Here is a 12,176-nt window from a genome sequence, read left to right on the forward strand (position 1 = left end):
ACTTCAGATATAGGACCAACCTGAGCTGGCTCAACAAAAGATCCCACAGATGTCTAACCTAAGTCTATCAACACAGGACAAAGAGGCATCAACCGATATTGAGTACAATACTGACACCAGTATTAATATTAATCAAACAACAAAATAACGATAACAATAACAAGAACAAAGAAGACAAACAAGCTCCATAAACATATGTAGAAGGCTAGTAGAGAATATATTCACACTGCCAATGTGCCCATAAGCTTTTTGACTTCTGTCACAGCTCTCCGTGTGTGGTTAAAATAAAAACAGAAATGATCTAACGATTAGATCTCTGTTAGGCTCAGTTTACATAGGCTTTTTTTATAAATACTAGCTTAATTAGACAGGTAGAAAAAAGCAGAAGATACCCGAGTTATGGAAAAAGATTGCAATTGTATTGACTTTATCAAATTGATACAGTACTGTCTTCATCATTTCTATCTGGAACAATAATCAAATAGCTGTATAGACCAAGGAGATAGTAATAACTAGAAATACTTATCTTTGACCCCTTCGTCCCGCAATCTGGGACCGAGGAATACCAATAATTGCCACAAGTCCGCTCACAAAAGCTGCAAGTGCTCCTACAGCAAAGGCTGGTGAGTTGCCACCACCAAATAATTGATCCAATGGCCCACTTCCCACAGATATTAGCACCTGATTTAGCAGACTTTCCATTAGCAAAAGAAAAAAAAGAAAAAGAAAAGAAAAGAAACCAATTGTTGTAACAAATGCAGAAAATCATATTTGAGTTATTTTTGCCATTATTGAAACCAATTACTTCACTAAAATATCTCTAGTAAATGACAACAAAGACTACTAGTTATATTTATTGCAGTTTCTGAATTCAACTGAATTTGCAACGATTAAATTAATCAGTCTAATTGTGGATTTTTTTTTTTCATAGAGTGTAGTAAGCACAAACTTTGGTGTTTCATGTGATAAGGTGTCACCTTTTCATTTTAATATGGCTTGAGATTGCTGCATGACAAGCAATTTAGACCTAGGAAGCCCTATGCAGCTCATGCAATAAGGTGTCACCTTTTCATTTTAGCATGCCTTGCCACTGCTACATGACAAGCAATTTAGACCTAGGAAGCCCTATGCAGCTCATGCAATATAAAGTTATAAAACGTTTTACTAGAACCAGATTTTGTTTGTCAGTACATGAATCAGTACAAACAACCAAATGGATTGCATGAAAGACCAAATGCAACATAGGCTGTTGGAATCATAGAGAGGGAACACCTTAAAATATAAATATGTCTGCCTTCTGGATACTTCAAGAATATATGAGCCATGATATATTTCTGACGAGCATCGGATGACATTCCAGGTATTCATTCTCTGTTTCAAATAGATGACTAGCTTTCATGTACATGAACATCAAAGCAGATAGGCAACCAAAGGATACCTTAATTGAAAATGGAACTGGAAAAGAACAAGCAGCTTCCTCTCACCTTCACTATCTCTACTTCCTATCCATCCTCAGGTCTACACTGACTTCAGATTCATCTATGTTTGTCTCAAAACAGCATGTGATGACATCCTCTACATAAGATCTTAGGGGTGAAGAAGATTGATTCATTCTAAGTGATCCAAGAAAGTGGACTTCCTAAATACAACAAAAGCACCATTACTTACCAAACAAAAAACTTTACCTAATGCAGATCAACTAGCGCTCATCAAATCAATAGGACAAATTAGATTAAGCCTAACAGATATGCCCATAAAAACTGTTAAAAATTCTAGAGCATACAAAATCCATGTTTATATTCATTACTAAACTGGAAAAGATGGTGGATTACTTGATCCAAACCTGACTGAAACAAAATAGGTTGTCACTTGTTACAATGTATAAGGAGCCTAAGAAATACGTGGACATTAGATAGTGGAAGAAAGCAAAATAGTCAACCACAGAATATAAAGTGGCTCTCTGGTATAGACAAGCCAACAGAGTGTTATGTGGCAGCATGTCATACTTCAATTTCTTCTCTATAGGCTTCACATCATTGGTACTTCATTTACACTTCTGCATGTTAGACAGAAAACTTGCTATATTTTTTTAGTTTGAGCATCATTGTTGAAGCCTTTTTCCCATCACTAACAGGTCAAATATAGAGCACAACTAAAAACAAGAAGGGTCCATAGAATATCTGACTACTTTACTACTTATCAGCCTTATGTTACAAAGCAATAGTAGGTGTCAACATCTAACCAAGGGAATAGCTACACAAGGTTTGATAGAGTTTGATGCTCATTCATGTTTATTGCTTCCTAAATGAAATCTTGTTATTTAACTATTTCAGGAGACTCCTCTAGGTTTAGGGAATATAGAAGCTTTACTTCCTGACTCGATGAGCTAAAACTGCCACTTGATAGAGTAAATCATTTTGGGTTTTTAGAAAAATCCTGCTCTTGCCTAACCTAGCATTGGTTAAGTAATCATTGCCAACTTTAGCTCTTTTTTGTCACGCTAAAAGGTGACCACAGAATCTCACACATTGCAATGCCCAGTCACTAGTTGGTTTCTAGTAGTGAGCTATACATAAGTGTCAATGATAATCATGAGGTGGTCATAATAAAACACATGAAAGGATGCATCCACAGTATAAGGAATTTATTTTCTTTCCTAAATTTCAATTTCTATTCATCTCTTTGTATAAGGATAATAGAATACTCCATTCTGCAATGTCTATTTATGTTCTCTTAATGACATTATCTCTACTTGATCATTTAAGGGAAAATACTTCTAATTTAGGCTTAATTAGATACAAGACAGGATAATATGATAGCAAAAACATGTCTACCTGAGGTATCACAATCGCCAAATTTAAGATGCCCATCGCCAACCCTGCAGTCAAGAGAAGTATTAGAAACAAAAACACAAAGCAGAACAACAAGGAGAGATGGAATAGAATCAACTCGTCACTCACCTTGGCCAAATCCTAAAGGTTCTGTACGTGCAGAAATCATTGCATAAGGAATAGTATATGTGACCTGCAAAAAAAGGTCAATACTGATCAAACAAATTAATAAGATGTGCCAACAAATAGTGAAAATAATAAAATGACTCACTGCCAAAGGTGCCCCAAGGATCGTAAAAATAACAAGTGAAGCAACAACAACACCATCCGGAGGAAGTCCATTTTGTGGGTATTCCTTATTTTTTGCCCAAGAAGATATTATAAGCATTGCTAAAAAGCACAAAAACATGAGAATGTTGGCAATTCCCCAGGTCAAGCCAGCACCCCACTTTCTGCAGATTTTTTCCAAGGCCACCGAGGTACATCCAAGAACAACAGAGTTCAACAATAGACCAGAAGCACCCATTCTGACTCCAATTTGATAATTCGTCCCTTCATTTGGATCTCCCTTGTAGATCTCCCGGCCCATCCAATCAGTATCAAAAAGAATGAATGGAAACCATCCTATCCAAGTAAGTGCAGTGACAATTAGAACCATCCAAATAGGCAGAGTTAGATACCTACACGAACCAATTAATTCCCATAGAAAAGCCTCATGCTCAGTATTTAACTGCACTTGTGTCTCTCCGGCAGAATCCATAAGTCCACCAGCAGAAGAAAGAGGAGTTTCCTTGGCTGATAATACAGTGATGCAAGTAGTGATTGCAAGAATAACAACATCAAGAAGAAAAGCAGATTTGAGATTGGCACAATTTATGCCGCATGCTGAAGTGACACTGAAGGGAAATATGCTAAACCAACGACTAAAAGATCCAGTAGCATAGCCGAGTATATTCCCCAGTGCCATGAAGAGTGAAAAATAAGCATTAGCTACCCGAGTCCGTCTGTGATCCTTGCCTGAAATTGCAGGAAAGAAAAGGAAAAAGATAAACATGTATTAGGTAACTTGTACAGCTAACATGAAGTAACTTACGCACTGATCATGCTGACTTGGTCTACAGCACTACCCCTTAGGTAATCCTGCCAGGTGACAAGCAAGTCAGCTTGATCTTCTGTCTCATGGTAAAATGAATAGAAGAGACTTCCCATCAGAACATATTTTGTTTGCCACTATTTATAACCTTTAAGAATCTCTGTTATACAGAACCCCTCAAAATTGGAGGAAAAAAAAAAAAGCCAGACCTTAAGAGAATGGGGCATGTGGCCATCGATCTCATAATTTAATCAAACCCACCGTGTGCAAGACCAAAGAAACATGGCAAATAACAAAATAAAATAGCCAAACAGATGCAGCAAGGTGTACATGAGAGCACAATCATCAATTTTCATGGAATTTGAAGCTTCATAGAGATATTTACAGAAAGCAGTTCACACATGTGAGGAGACCACTCACCACCAAAAACTAGTTTCAGGCAATTTTTATTTTGAGCTGGAATAGGAGTGAGATACTTGAAGTGATCTATAGGCAAAGTTCTACAAGGGTCATCAATATCATCACGGCACATTTATACTTAAGGCCATAAAAGTCTAATGGCAACCCATGAAAGACCATACAAACATAAGATGATGAAATCTAGCAGTTGGTCTGTTGGAATTGCTATTAAATCCTGCAGTAGGAAGGTGACTGCCAAGTCAACATCTCGTAGCTGAGCCAATGTCGCCTCACCAAGAAATCAGACGCAACAGCACAAGGTCAAATTAATGCAGATTAATCACAAGTTTAGCAACATTAAGTTCGCCAATATGTGCAATACGTTACCCAATTTAGAATGATTTCAAGCTTGTCTTCTCCTTCTAGGCGACATAAACGCTTCCACAAGGACAGCTATTAAGAGCAACCACAGACATCAGTGGGATACGGTGCCCTTGGTCGTAATTTACCTAAAACTTAAGGACATTTACGCACGCTTGAAGCAAGGAAGGGTTATCTAGAGCAACCACAGACATCGCTGGGATACGGTGTCCTTCGTCCTAATTTACCTAAAAGTTAAGGGCATTTACGCACGCTTGAAGCCAGCGGCGACCCGATCTCAAGGAGAAAAAGAAGGGGGAGGGGTGGGTGTAAGAGGTTGGGGAGAGGGGAGTATCGACGGACCTGTGAGATCGGCAAGGAGCGCCCTGCAGGGTCCCTGGGTGGTGTTGTTCCCAACGTCCAGCAGCCAAAACCCTAGCAGGTAGACGGCGATCGCGCGGTACCGGGTCTCCCCGCCGCCGGGGTCGCCGAGGGCGCTGCCGATGTCCGCAGAGAACCCGACGAGAAGGACGGCGGTGGATATAGCGGCGGCCCCGCCGACGATGTATGGTCTTCGGCGGCCGAATGGGCTGGCGCAGCGGTCGCTCATGTGGCCGACGAAGGGCTGGACGATGAGGCCGGAGAGCGGCCCGCAGAGCCACACTAGACTGGCCCACTGGTGGGGGATCCCCAGCTCCTGCACGTACGGCGTGAGCAGCGACAGCTGGAGCGCCCACCCGAACTGCACCCCGCACGCCACCGACGCCACCCGCAGCAGCTGCCGCCGCGAGACCTTGTGCGGCAGCGCCACCGCCTCCCTTCCCCCCGCCTCTGCCGCCGCCGCCGCCATCGCCGTCGTCGATGGCCTATGGCGCCCGGGAACCGTCATCCTCCACTCTCCTCCGCTCCGCTTCCACCACCTCCCTTTCCCTTCTCTCTCTCTCTCTCTCTCTCTCTCTCTCGGGATAGAAAAAGGAAAAAACGAAACGGATTAGAGCATCCGACTACAAAACGATCCGAGGAGATTGGCGAGGCTCGCTGTATGTAATAGACTTCAGAAGCAGGCAAAGTGAGTGGGGGACAGATGCGGGTCCCACTCCTCCAGTCCTTCTCCTTGTTCGTTCTCGCCTACAGTGACGGTTGGTCCCGCACCGCCCACCACGACCGCGGAGCCCACCGCCCTTGGGTCGGGTAATGGCCTCGCCCGAAGTCTATCGGATTTTTGGGCGGGTCGATCGGATTATATAGAATCCGTTAAGATGGTGACGCGCGCACCACAAGGCAAGCGGGTCGGACACCCCTGATCACGCCAGGTTCCCGTTCTCAGCAGCTGCTCCTCTTGTGCGCCGCGGGACAGCAGACGCGGTGGTGGCGATCGCTTTCGGCGGAGCAGGTGCCGCGTTCAGACAACGATGAACGGCATCTCCACCGTCGACGTCCTACTCGATCCGCATACCTGCGACACTGATCGCACAGGAACCGCATCGTGAGTGGGTCCCTTTTCCAGCCCCGGTCACGTAGGTGCTCAGGGAAGAGACGTGACCGGGGGGATGACGACCGGAGATTCTTTTGAGCTACTCGAGGAGCGATATGATGACGGCAGGTGGGCGGAGCGCGCGGTGAGGTCGTCCTCGGGACGCATGACAGCGTCGCATATGGCCCAACTCAGATTCCTTTTCATTCAAAGCAACATTTTTGTTACGTCACGTGCGGCCGCCTCACTGGCTCTTGCGCATTCCGTTGCCTCGCGGCTCTCCGGTTCTTACCGCAGAACCTCCTCCGGCTTCTGGAACTTACCACACAGCAGCAGTCTCTGTCTATCTTTACCGTGTGAACACCGACGCTACAATATTCTTTTTTCTTTTTTCCCCATTTGTTCAAACTTTTTTTTTACTTTTTTTTCTTAAGAAAAAAACTATTTTATGGATAAAAAATAAAAAAAATAATATTCGTCAAATATATGATTTTTTTGACATTCCATTAATAAAGATGATGTTGATTTGTCAATAATGATAAAACGACAATAGATCAATGATTGCTCCAAAAAATGTGAGCATCTCCGGTCCGTCTGTGACAAGTGATTAGCAGACAAAGATTTAGCTGTCAAATAAGATAGCATTTCTTCTCATAAATATCAGCACATCAATCAATGGTTATATATTTATTGATTTGTTTATTATAAGTCCCAAAATAATATGACTGGTTATCGTTGAAATAATTAATGTTCGAGTGGCAGAGTCGCATAGATTTCTGTTCATTTATGTCATGTCTTGTTCTTTTCTTGTCACCATCGGCACTTGCTTCGTTAAATTATTAATGTGACTGATGTTTGCATTTATGTAAGTCAAACTAAAAAATAAAACGTCATTTAATTATATATTTTTAATAGAAAATTCATATAAACGTTAATTATTTGTGCAATAAATACATTAATCGATCCTAATTTCTGACGATAAAAATAATAATAATAATATTTTTTATTTCTGATAATTTTTCTTCCTCCTTGTGTTTTAGGCGGCATTTAGATTTAGTAGGGTTTGATTCTTCACCTGTGGGATAGGGATTCCTCAGCCTCTGCTTCCTCTTTTGCTCGTGCCCGTCGTCTCCACGATCGGCGCAGTGGAGGATGGACCGTCGCGATCATTAACAAATGCATCGGGTCTCTGCGGCAGCGATGGCATTTAGAAGAAGAGGAGAAGCAGGTGGAAGAATCACTTGCCGTCGAATCATCTCCTCCTCTTTCGACGTCTGCCAACGACGAACTACCGCGCAGGTGCTCGATCCCCAATTTCTATGTATATATGTACGATGTGGTTTGACACCCTATGGTATATATTGTGATCTGTATTGTCGTCTCCGTGTTCTTGTCTTTCTTTGCTGTAATTGATGCCCAAGACCTAACTGGTGTTCGTATCTCGGAGATGTAGTACCATAACTTTCTTGCGAGTGGGACATGAGTTGCCTCTTAGGAATACCAAGAACTGGTGACAATTATGTGATTTTTCTACTTAGACTAATATAATGAGCATATCATGTAAGAACACTTTAGATCTGTCTCTTGGTTCAGGTATAATGAGGATTATCAAGTGGTTAGAGAGTTAACTTGCTGAACACTATCGGATTAAGAATGATAAATTAATTAATTCAGAGTGATTTGGGTTGGATAATCTGGGATGGATGGTTAAATTATCTTCTACCTATCAAAGTACATAAGATGGTTAAAATTAGCTAGATTGTGATAATTAATCCGAATATAACGCCCGAACAAATGTAGCTCGATGATGAGCTTTTTGTTCTGTTAATTGTCATTACGAAAAAGCTGTATGATTTGGCTTTCCAGTGAGGTGTTTCTTGTTGAACACTAATTCGTAGAACTTAGCTGTTGATGGTTTGGCATACTCGCAACAATATTGCCAGGCAAAGCTATTCCAAATTGATTCCATTAAACCTTAGTGATGGTGATAAAGATGAACAATGTTACCTTCATTTTGCTTTATTACAATTTGTATGCGTTTCATCATGCTCTTGATAGCCCACTAGGTAAAATCGAATTTTACCATGTATCTACGGATCAGAGGAGAGGAGTCAACCCAGTGCTGAAAGTTTAAATATTGAATAAAAAGGGTTTAAGAATGCTTGTATCGTGTATTTTCGGGCCTCTCCATGTGTTTGTGTGTTTCTTGATGTCAATATACCCAACCACAAATAGTTGGGACATTAGGACTTGTTGTTATGCTACGTTCAAAATGCATTTGATTTCTTCAGACTTTCCATGACCAGTTTTCAAAACATTATGAAGGATTCCTTGCCATTCTGTTTTTATAACTCAAGAAAATGCATTCCTTCTGTTTCAACACTACTCTCTAAAATAATATCTGACCTTTCAGAGGCTGCAGAATTTTTCAACAGGTATGTTCTTGAATACGCATATATCGGAAGTTCTCTCAAAGTTCTTTCCAGCTACAGTTCTGCCCAGATATCGGAAGTAAATTATCAGTGGTTCAGAAGACAAGTCTGTGTACCACTGGGAACTCCAAACAAGAAATCTTGTGCAGAAACTGGAAGTTCACGAGTATCATGCCACCCATCTCAAAACATGATTGCTTCTGGGGTAATTGATGACAATAAGGCAGTGAAAATATGTTTCAGAAGAAGTAAGATCAGCCGGAAAACTGGTATTTCTTCTTACAACTTACTAACTAGTGGTGTGGACAAATCCAATCCTGCATGCAATTTTTATTATGGTTTAGTTGAAGGGCTGGAGTTTGTGATTAGTTTCTTTGTCATGTAATGCAACAAAATATCTGTCATACAGGCTTTTCATCCCCGGGACAAGCTCTTGTCCGGTAGCATCGTAGACCTGAAGCGGACAACTTATGGTGCAGGTTCAAGCTTTAGGGTTCCTATCACCGATATCTGTCATCTTTTTAACCTCAACAAAGTTTGTGGACAAGTGGTCTAGCAGTTCAACATCTCCTGCGTCTCCGATAACCATGCTTCGCCGCAGTCTCCGATCGATTTGCAGTTTATGAATGGCTCATTTGACCTAAAAATTATTTGGCTTCCATCTATTAGAATTCATTACAGCAGGACTTCCAGTATCACTAGGGACAAGGGAAACAGTGGTGACCATGGTTGGATGAGCTGTGGCATGCAAGTACAGTCGATGCAGATCAACTGTTGCTGTTATTATTATTATCATCATTATTCTTGGCCTTATCATCCTCAGCCTTCTCGATGGTGTACTTGAGGGAACAAATGCATCTAAATGGCTTGACATTGTAATGCAACAATCTCCATCCTCAGTCCATTGATGTAACAGTATGAGAATTAGTCCCAAGGGAATCTTAATTAGGTTGCTAACAAAGTTTGTGTTTGTTGTCATCAGATAATTTTATATGCTACTAATTGAGAAATCATGTGCCAAATGTTGTTATCAGTCTAAACGAAAAGGAAAGATGGAGATTTGCTTTGCCTTGGAGTTTTACATGTCTATCCTTCCGAAGACCAGCAGATAACCTCAGCTTCATTTGTGGTGGGCAAAGCTTATCTCTTGGATTCTTGGATAGATGATAGGGTGTGGAGATATGAAATATTGAATCCCAAGTTTGATTTTTTGAAGGGTTCGTTCTTAAGATAATTATAGTGGATATGGGGGGATGGTCGGATGGCGCTGTCTCGGTCACCGGGTGGAGCGCTTATCCCATGTGTGGATCTGAGATGGATTTGTGTTTATTATGTTGCCACAACATGACATGTCACTACATTATTGACCCATGCTTCATTGATTGATATGAACAGTTGAGGGTTTGGCTCCTCCCGGTAAACCCTCAAAAGCTCACCTTCTTTTTATTTATTTATTTATTTATTTTATTTATTATTATCAATGAGCTGCAGAGTCATTTAACTATTTTTAATATGCATTAAAACCATCTTTTTTTTCAAAAATTTATAATGATAAATATGATATATCCAAACAAGAATATATATATATATATATATATATATATATATATATATATATATATATATATATATATATTGTCCTATCGTTTTTGTGTCGTCGATAATACCAATGGCGTTAGATGATGATTAATTAACAGATGATGCACGTACGAAGATGACCAAGTTCCCCGTTTCCCGTTGCTGTAAGATTGGAGGCGATGTAGTGATCCATGGATAGATCGAGGACCAGATGATCAGCATATGGCCTCGGAGAAAAAGAATGTGAGACAGATCCGAGATTGCTGGAGTTGCAGTATCTTCCATTAATTTGTTTACGAGATTGTGCTTCTGATTGGCTATCAGCGCTGACGTTGTTGTGCGTGTTCTTCGGAATAAGACGAACAAGATTCACCAAATGGACGTTCTGAAGGTCGATGAGACATGGGATTTGGCTTGGAAGAGTCTGAACGAAGAGGAAACACGTAGCCGACACGGTCGCCGCGGATTGACTTCAGGCAGTCAGTCGATGTGCCACGTGGTCAAATGCACTGCAATGGCGAGGGGACACATGTCGCGTCACTCTAAAGGCCTCCTGTAACGCGTTCTTCCGTGTGTACGCTTTGCCTCGACTCCGTCTTCTTCCCCTGCAAGCAACAGTACTTTTGTTTCTACTCTCTCTCTCTCTCTATTTATATCTCCTCGTGGCTGAGTTGCTACAGATGGGGGAAGCATTATAAAATACTATGGGGACTACTGAGATACCAATTATTTCTTGGCCATCAATTCAGCCATAAATAAAAGCTGTTGACGAGCTACATATGAAGTTGCTGACACCACAGGCAATGGGACACGGCAGGATAAGCAAATAGTCTTCGCATAGAAAGAAGCAGCCAAGGCGTCGGTCATGGAGGCAGTAAGAACGTTCAGACCAACGGCAGAAGCAGCCTTCGACCGAACACCATAAACATAAAAAGGGGAAGAGGTTCGCTTCTCCTTCTTCGTTGCAGAAAAAGTATCTCTCTTGATGGAGGCATCGGCATCTCCGTGCTACTCCGACATGGTAAGCGGCAGCCGGGATCAGGTTCTTGGGTTAAGCATTTCTGAGATGATTTCCTGAATGATGCAGTCGGTCTTTGGAATCCGCAGGGAATGGAGCAGAGTTTCTTTGATCAGTGGGAATGGACTGCTCTGGATCAGCTCAGCGCAGACCAACTGGGAGTGGGCCTCCTGCGAGATGTAGAACCGTCTCCCTCCTCTGAAAGCCATGCTTCGTTTCCCAAGAAGGCCACCAAGACCGACGCCTCGTGGCCAAGAATTCTATCGTTTGGCAGGCCGGAATCACCCATCTGTCACTCCGCTCTCTATGTTCCGACGATGAGGCCGAAAGAAGAGATGGCTGTGCCGATCCCCGGTGGCTCGAAGAGGGACTACGACACCATGTCGGGGCAGGGTTCCAAGAGGGCAAACATGGCGGCGAGGACGGCCTCTCATAACGCGGAACACGTCGTGGCCGAGAGGAAACGCAGAGAGAAGCTTAGCCAGAGATTCATCGCACTCTCCGCAGTAGTTCCTGGTCTAAAGAAGGTACGCTCTTGGATCGGTTCCTCCTTTCTGCTCCGCCAACGCTCGACACGTTTGATCGACCTCCAAATTTCTACTCCTTGGAAGATGGACAAGGCCTCCGTTCTCGGGGACGCCATCGAGTACCTGAAGCGACTCGAAGAGCAGGTCAAGTCTCTGGAAGATCAAGTTGCGAAGAGGCAGGCGGAGAAGGCGGTGCTCGTCAAGAAGTCTCGGCTCGGCGCCGACGATGACGACAGCTCCTCCGACGAACACCCATGCGGCAGGCCTGCTCCCGAGATCGAGGCCAGAGTGTGCGACAAGGCTGTCCTCATCAAGATCCACTGCGAGAACCGCAAGGGCGTGCTGGTGAAAGCTCTCTCCGAGATCGAGAAGCTCCACCTTTCCGTGGGGAACACCAGCGTCATACCTTTCGCCGCTGCTTCTCTCGACATCACCGTCATGACCCAGGCAAGATCCACCGCCCT

The 12,176-nt window shown here is 42.7% G+C and overlaps 2 protein-coding genes and 1 long non-coding RNA gene across 5 annotated transcripts; 2 read left to right on the forward strand and 1 right to left on the reverse strand.

The window, feature by feature from the left end:
• Window positions 1-397: 397 nt before the first annotated feature.
• Window positions 398-5,703, reverse strand: LOC135666046 (sucrose transport protein SUT2-like). 3 transcript variants are annotated; one of them, XM_065177553.1, is made up of 6 exons: window positions 5,047-5,703; window positions 3,103-3,848; window positions 2,961-3,024; window positions 2,835-2,878; window positions 1,485-1,639; window positions 543-681 (listed from the first exon to the last, which is right to left on the reverse strand). In XM_065177553.1, the coding sequence occupies exons 1-5, from the start codon at window positions 5,570-5,572 to the stop codon at window positions 1,496-1,498; spliced, it is 1,524 nt and encodes a 507-aa protein (XP_065033625.1). In that variant the 5' UTR covers window positions 5,573-5,703; the 3' UTR covers window positions 543-681; window positions 1,485-1,495. The 3 variants fall into 3 exon arrangements, with proteins under 3 accessions (XP_065033624.1, XP_065033625.1, XP_065033626.1); XM_065177554.1 differs by lacking the exon at window positions 543-681 and adding an exon at window positions 863-1,371; XM_065177552.1 differs by lacking the exon at window positions 1,485-1,639 and having other exon boundaries at window positions 398-681; window positions 5,047-5,701.
• Window positions 5,704-7,190: 1,487 nt separating this feature from the next.
• Window positions 7,191-9,655, forward strand: LOC135666045 (uncharacterized). The gene is made up of 3 exons (XR_010509678.1): window positions 7,191-7,456; window positions 8,580-8,858; window positions 8,999-9,655. It is a non-coding gene; the product is annotated as an uncharacterized LOC135666045 (long non-coding RNA).
• A 1,206-nt stretch (window positions 9,656-10,861) lies between these two features.
• Window positions 10,862-12,171, forward strand: LOC135666044 (transcription factor bHLH25-like; the record flags this gene model as incomplete). Its single annotated transcript, XM_065177551.1, has 3 exons — window positions 10,862-11,188; window positions 11,275-11,712; window positions 11,797-12,171. Coding segments are annotated over exons 1-3 (849 nt in total), but the record flags the coding sequence as incomplete, so codon positions are not given.
• Window positions 12,172-12,176: the final 5 nt, after the last annotated feature.

This window comes from Musa acuminata, unplaced genomic scaffold (assembly GCF_036884655.1).
Source record: "Musa acuminata AAA Group cultivar baxijiao unplaced genomic scaffold, Cavendish_Baxijiao_AAA HiC_scaffold_1065, whole genome shotgun sequence".
Lineage (NCBI taxonomy): Eukaryota > Viridiplantae > Streptophyta > Magnoliopsida > Zingiberales > Musaceae > Musa > Musa acuminata.

Excerpts from the sequence above, each read along its gene's own strand:
- LOC135666046 (XM_065177552.1), bottom strand. The coding sequence starts at position 5,572 with ATGACGGTTCCCGGGCGCCATAGGCCATCGACGACGGCGATGGCGGCG. Across the intron at positions 3,025-3,102 it reads TCCTTGGGGCACCTTTGGCA|GTCACATATACTATTCCTTA; the intron begins GTGAGTCATTTT and ends CTTTTTTTGCAG. Across the intron at positions 682-2,834 it reads TGGCGATTGTGATACCTCAG|GTGCTAATATCTGTGGGAAG; the intron begins GTAGACATGTTT and ends CTGCTAAATCAG.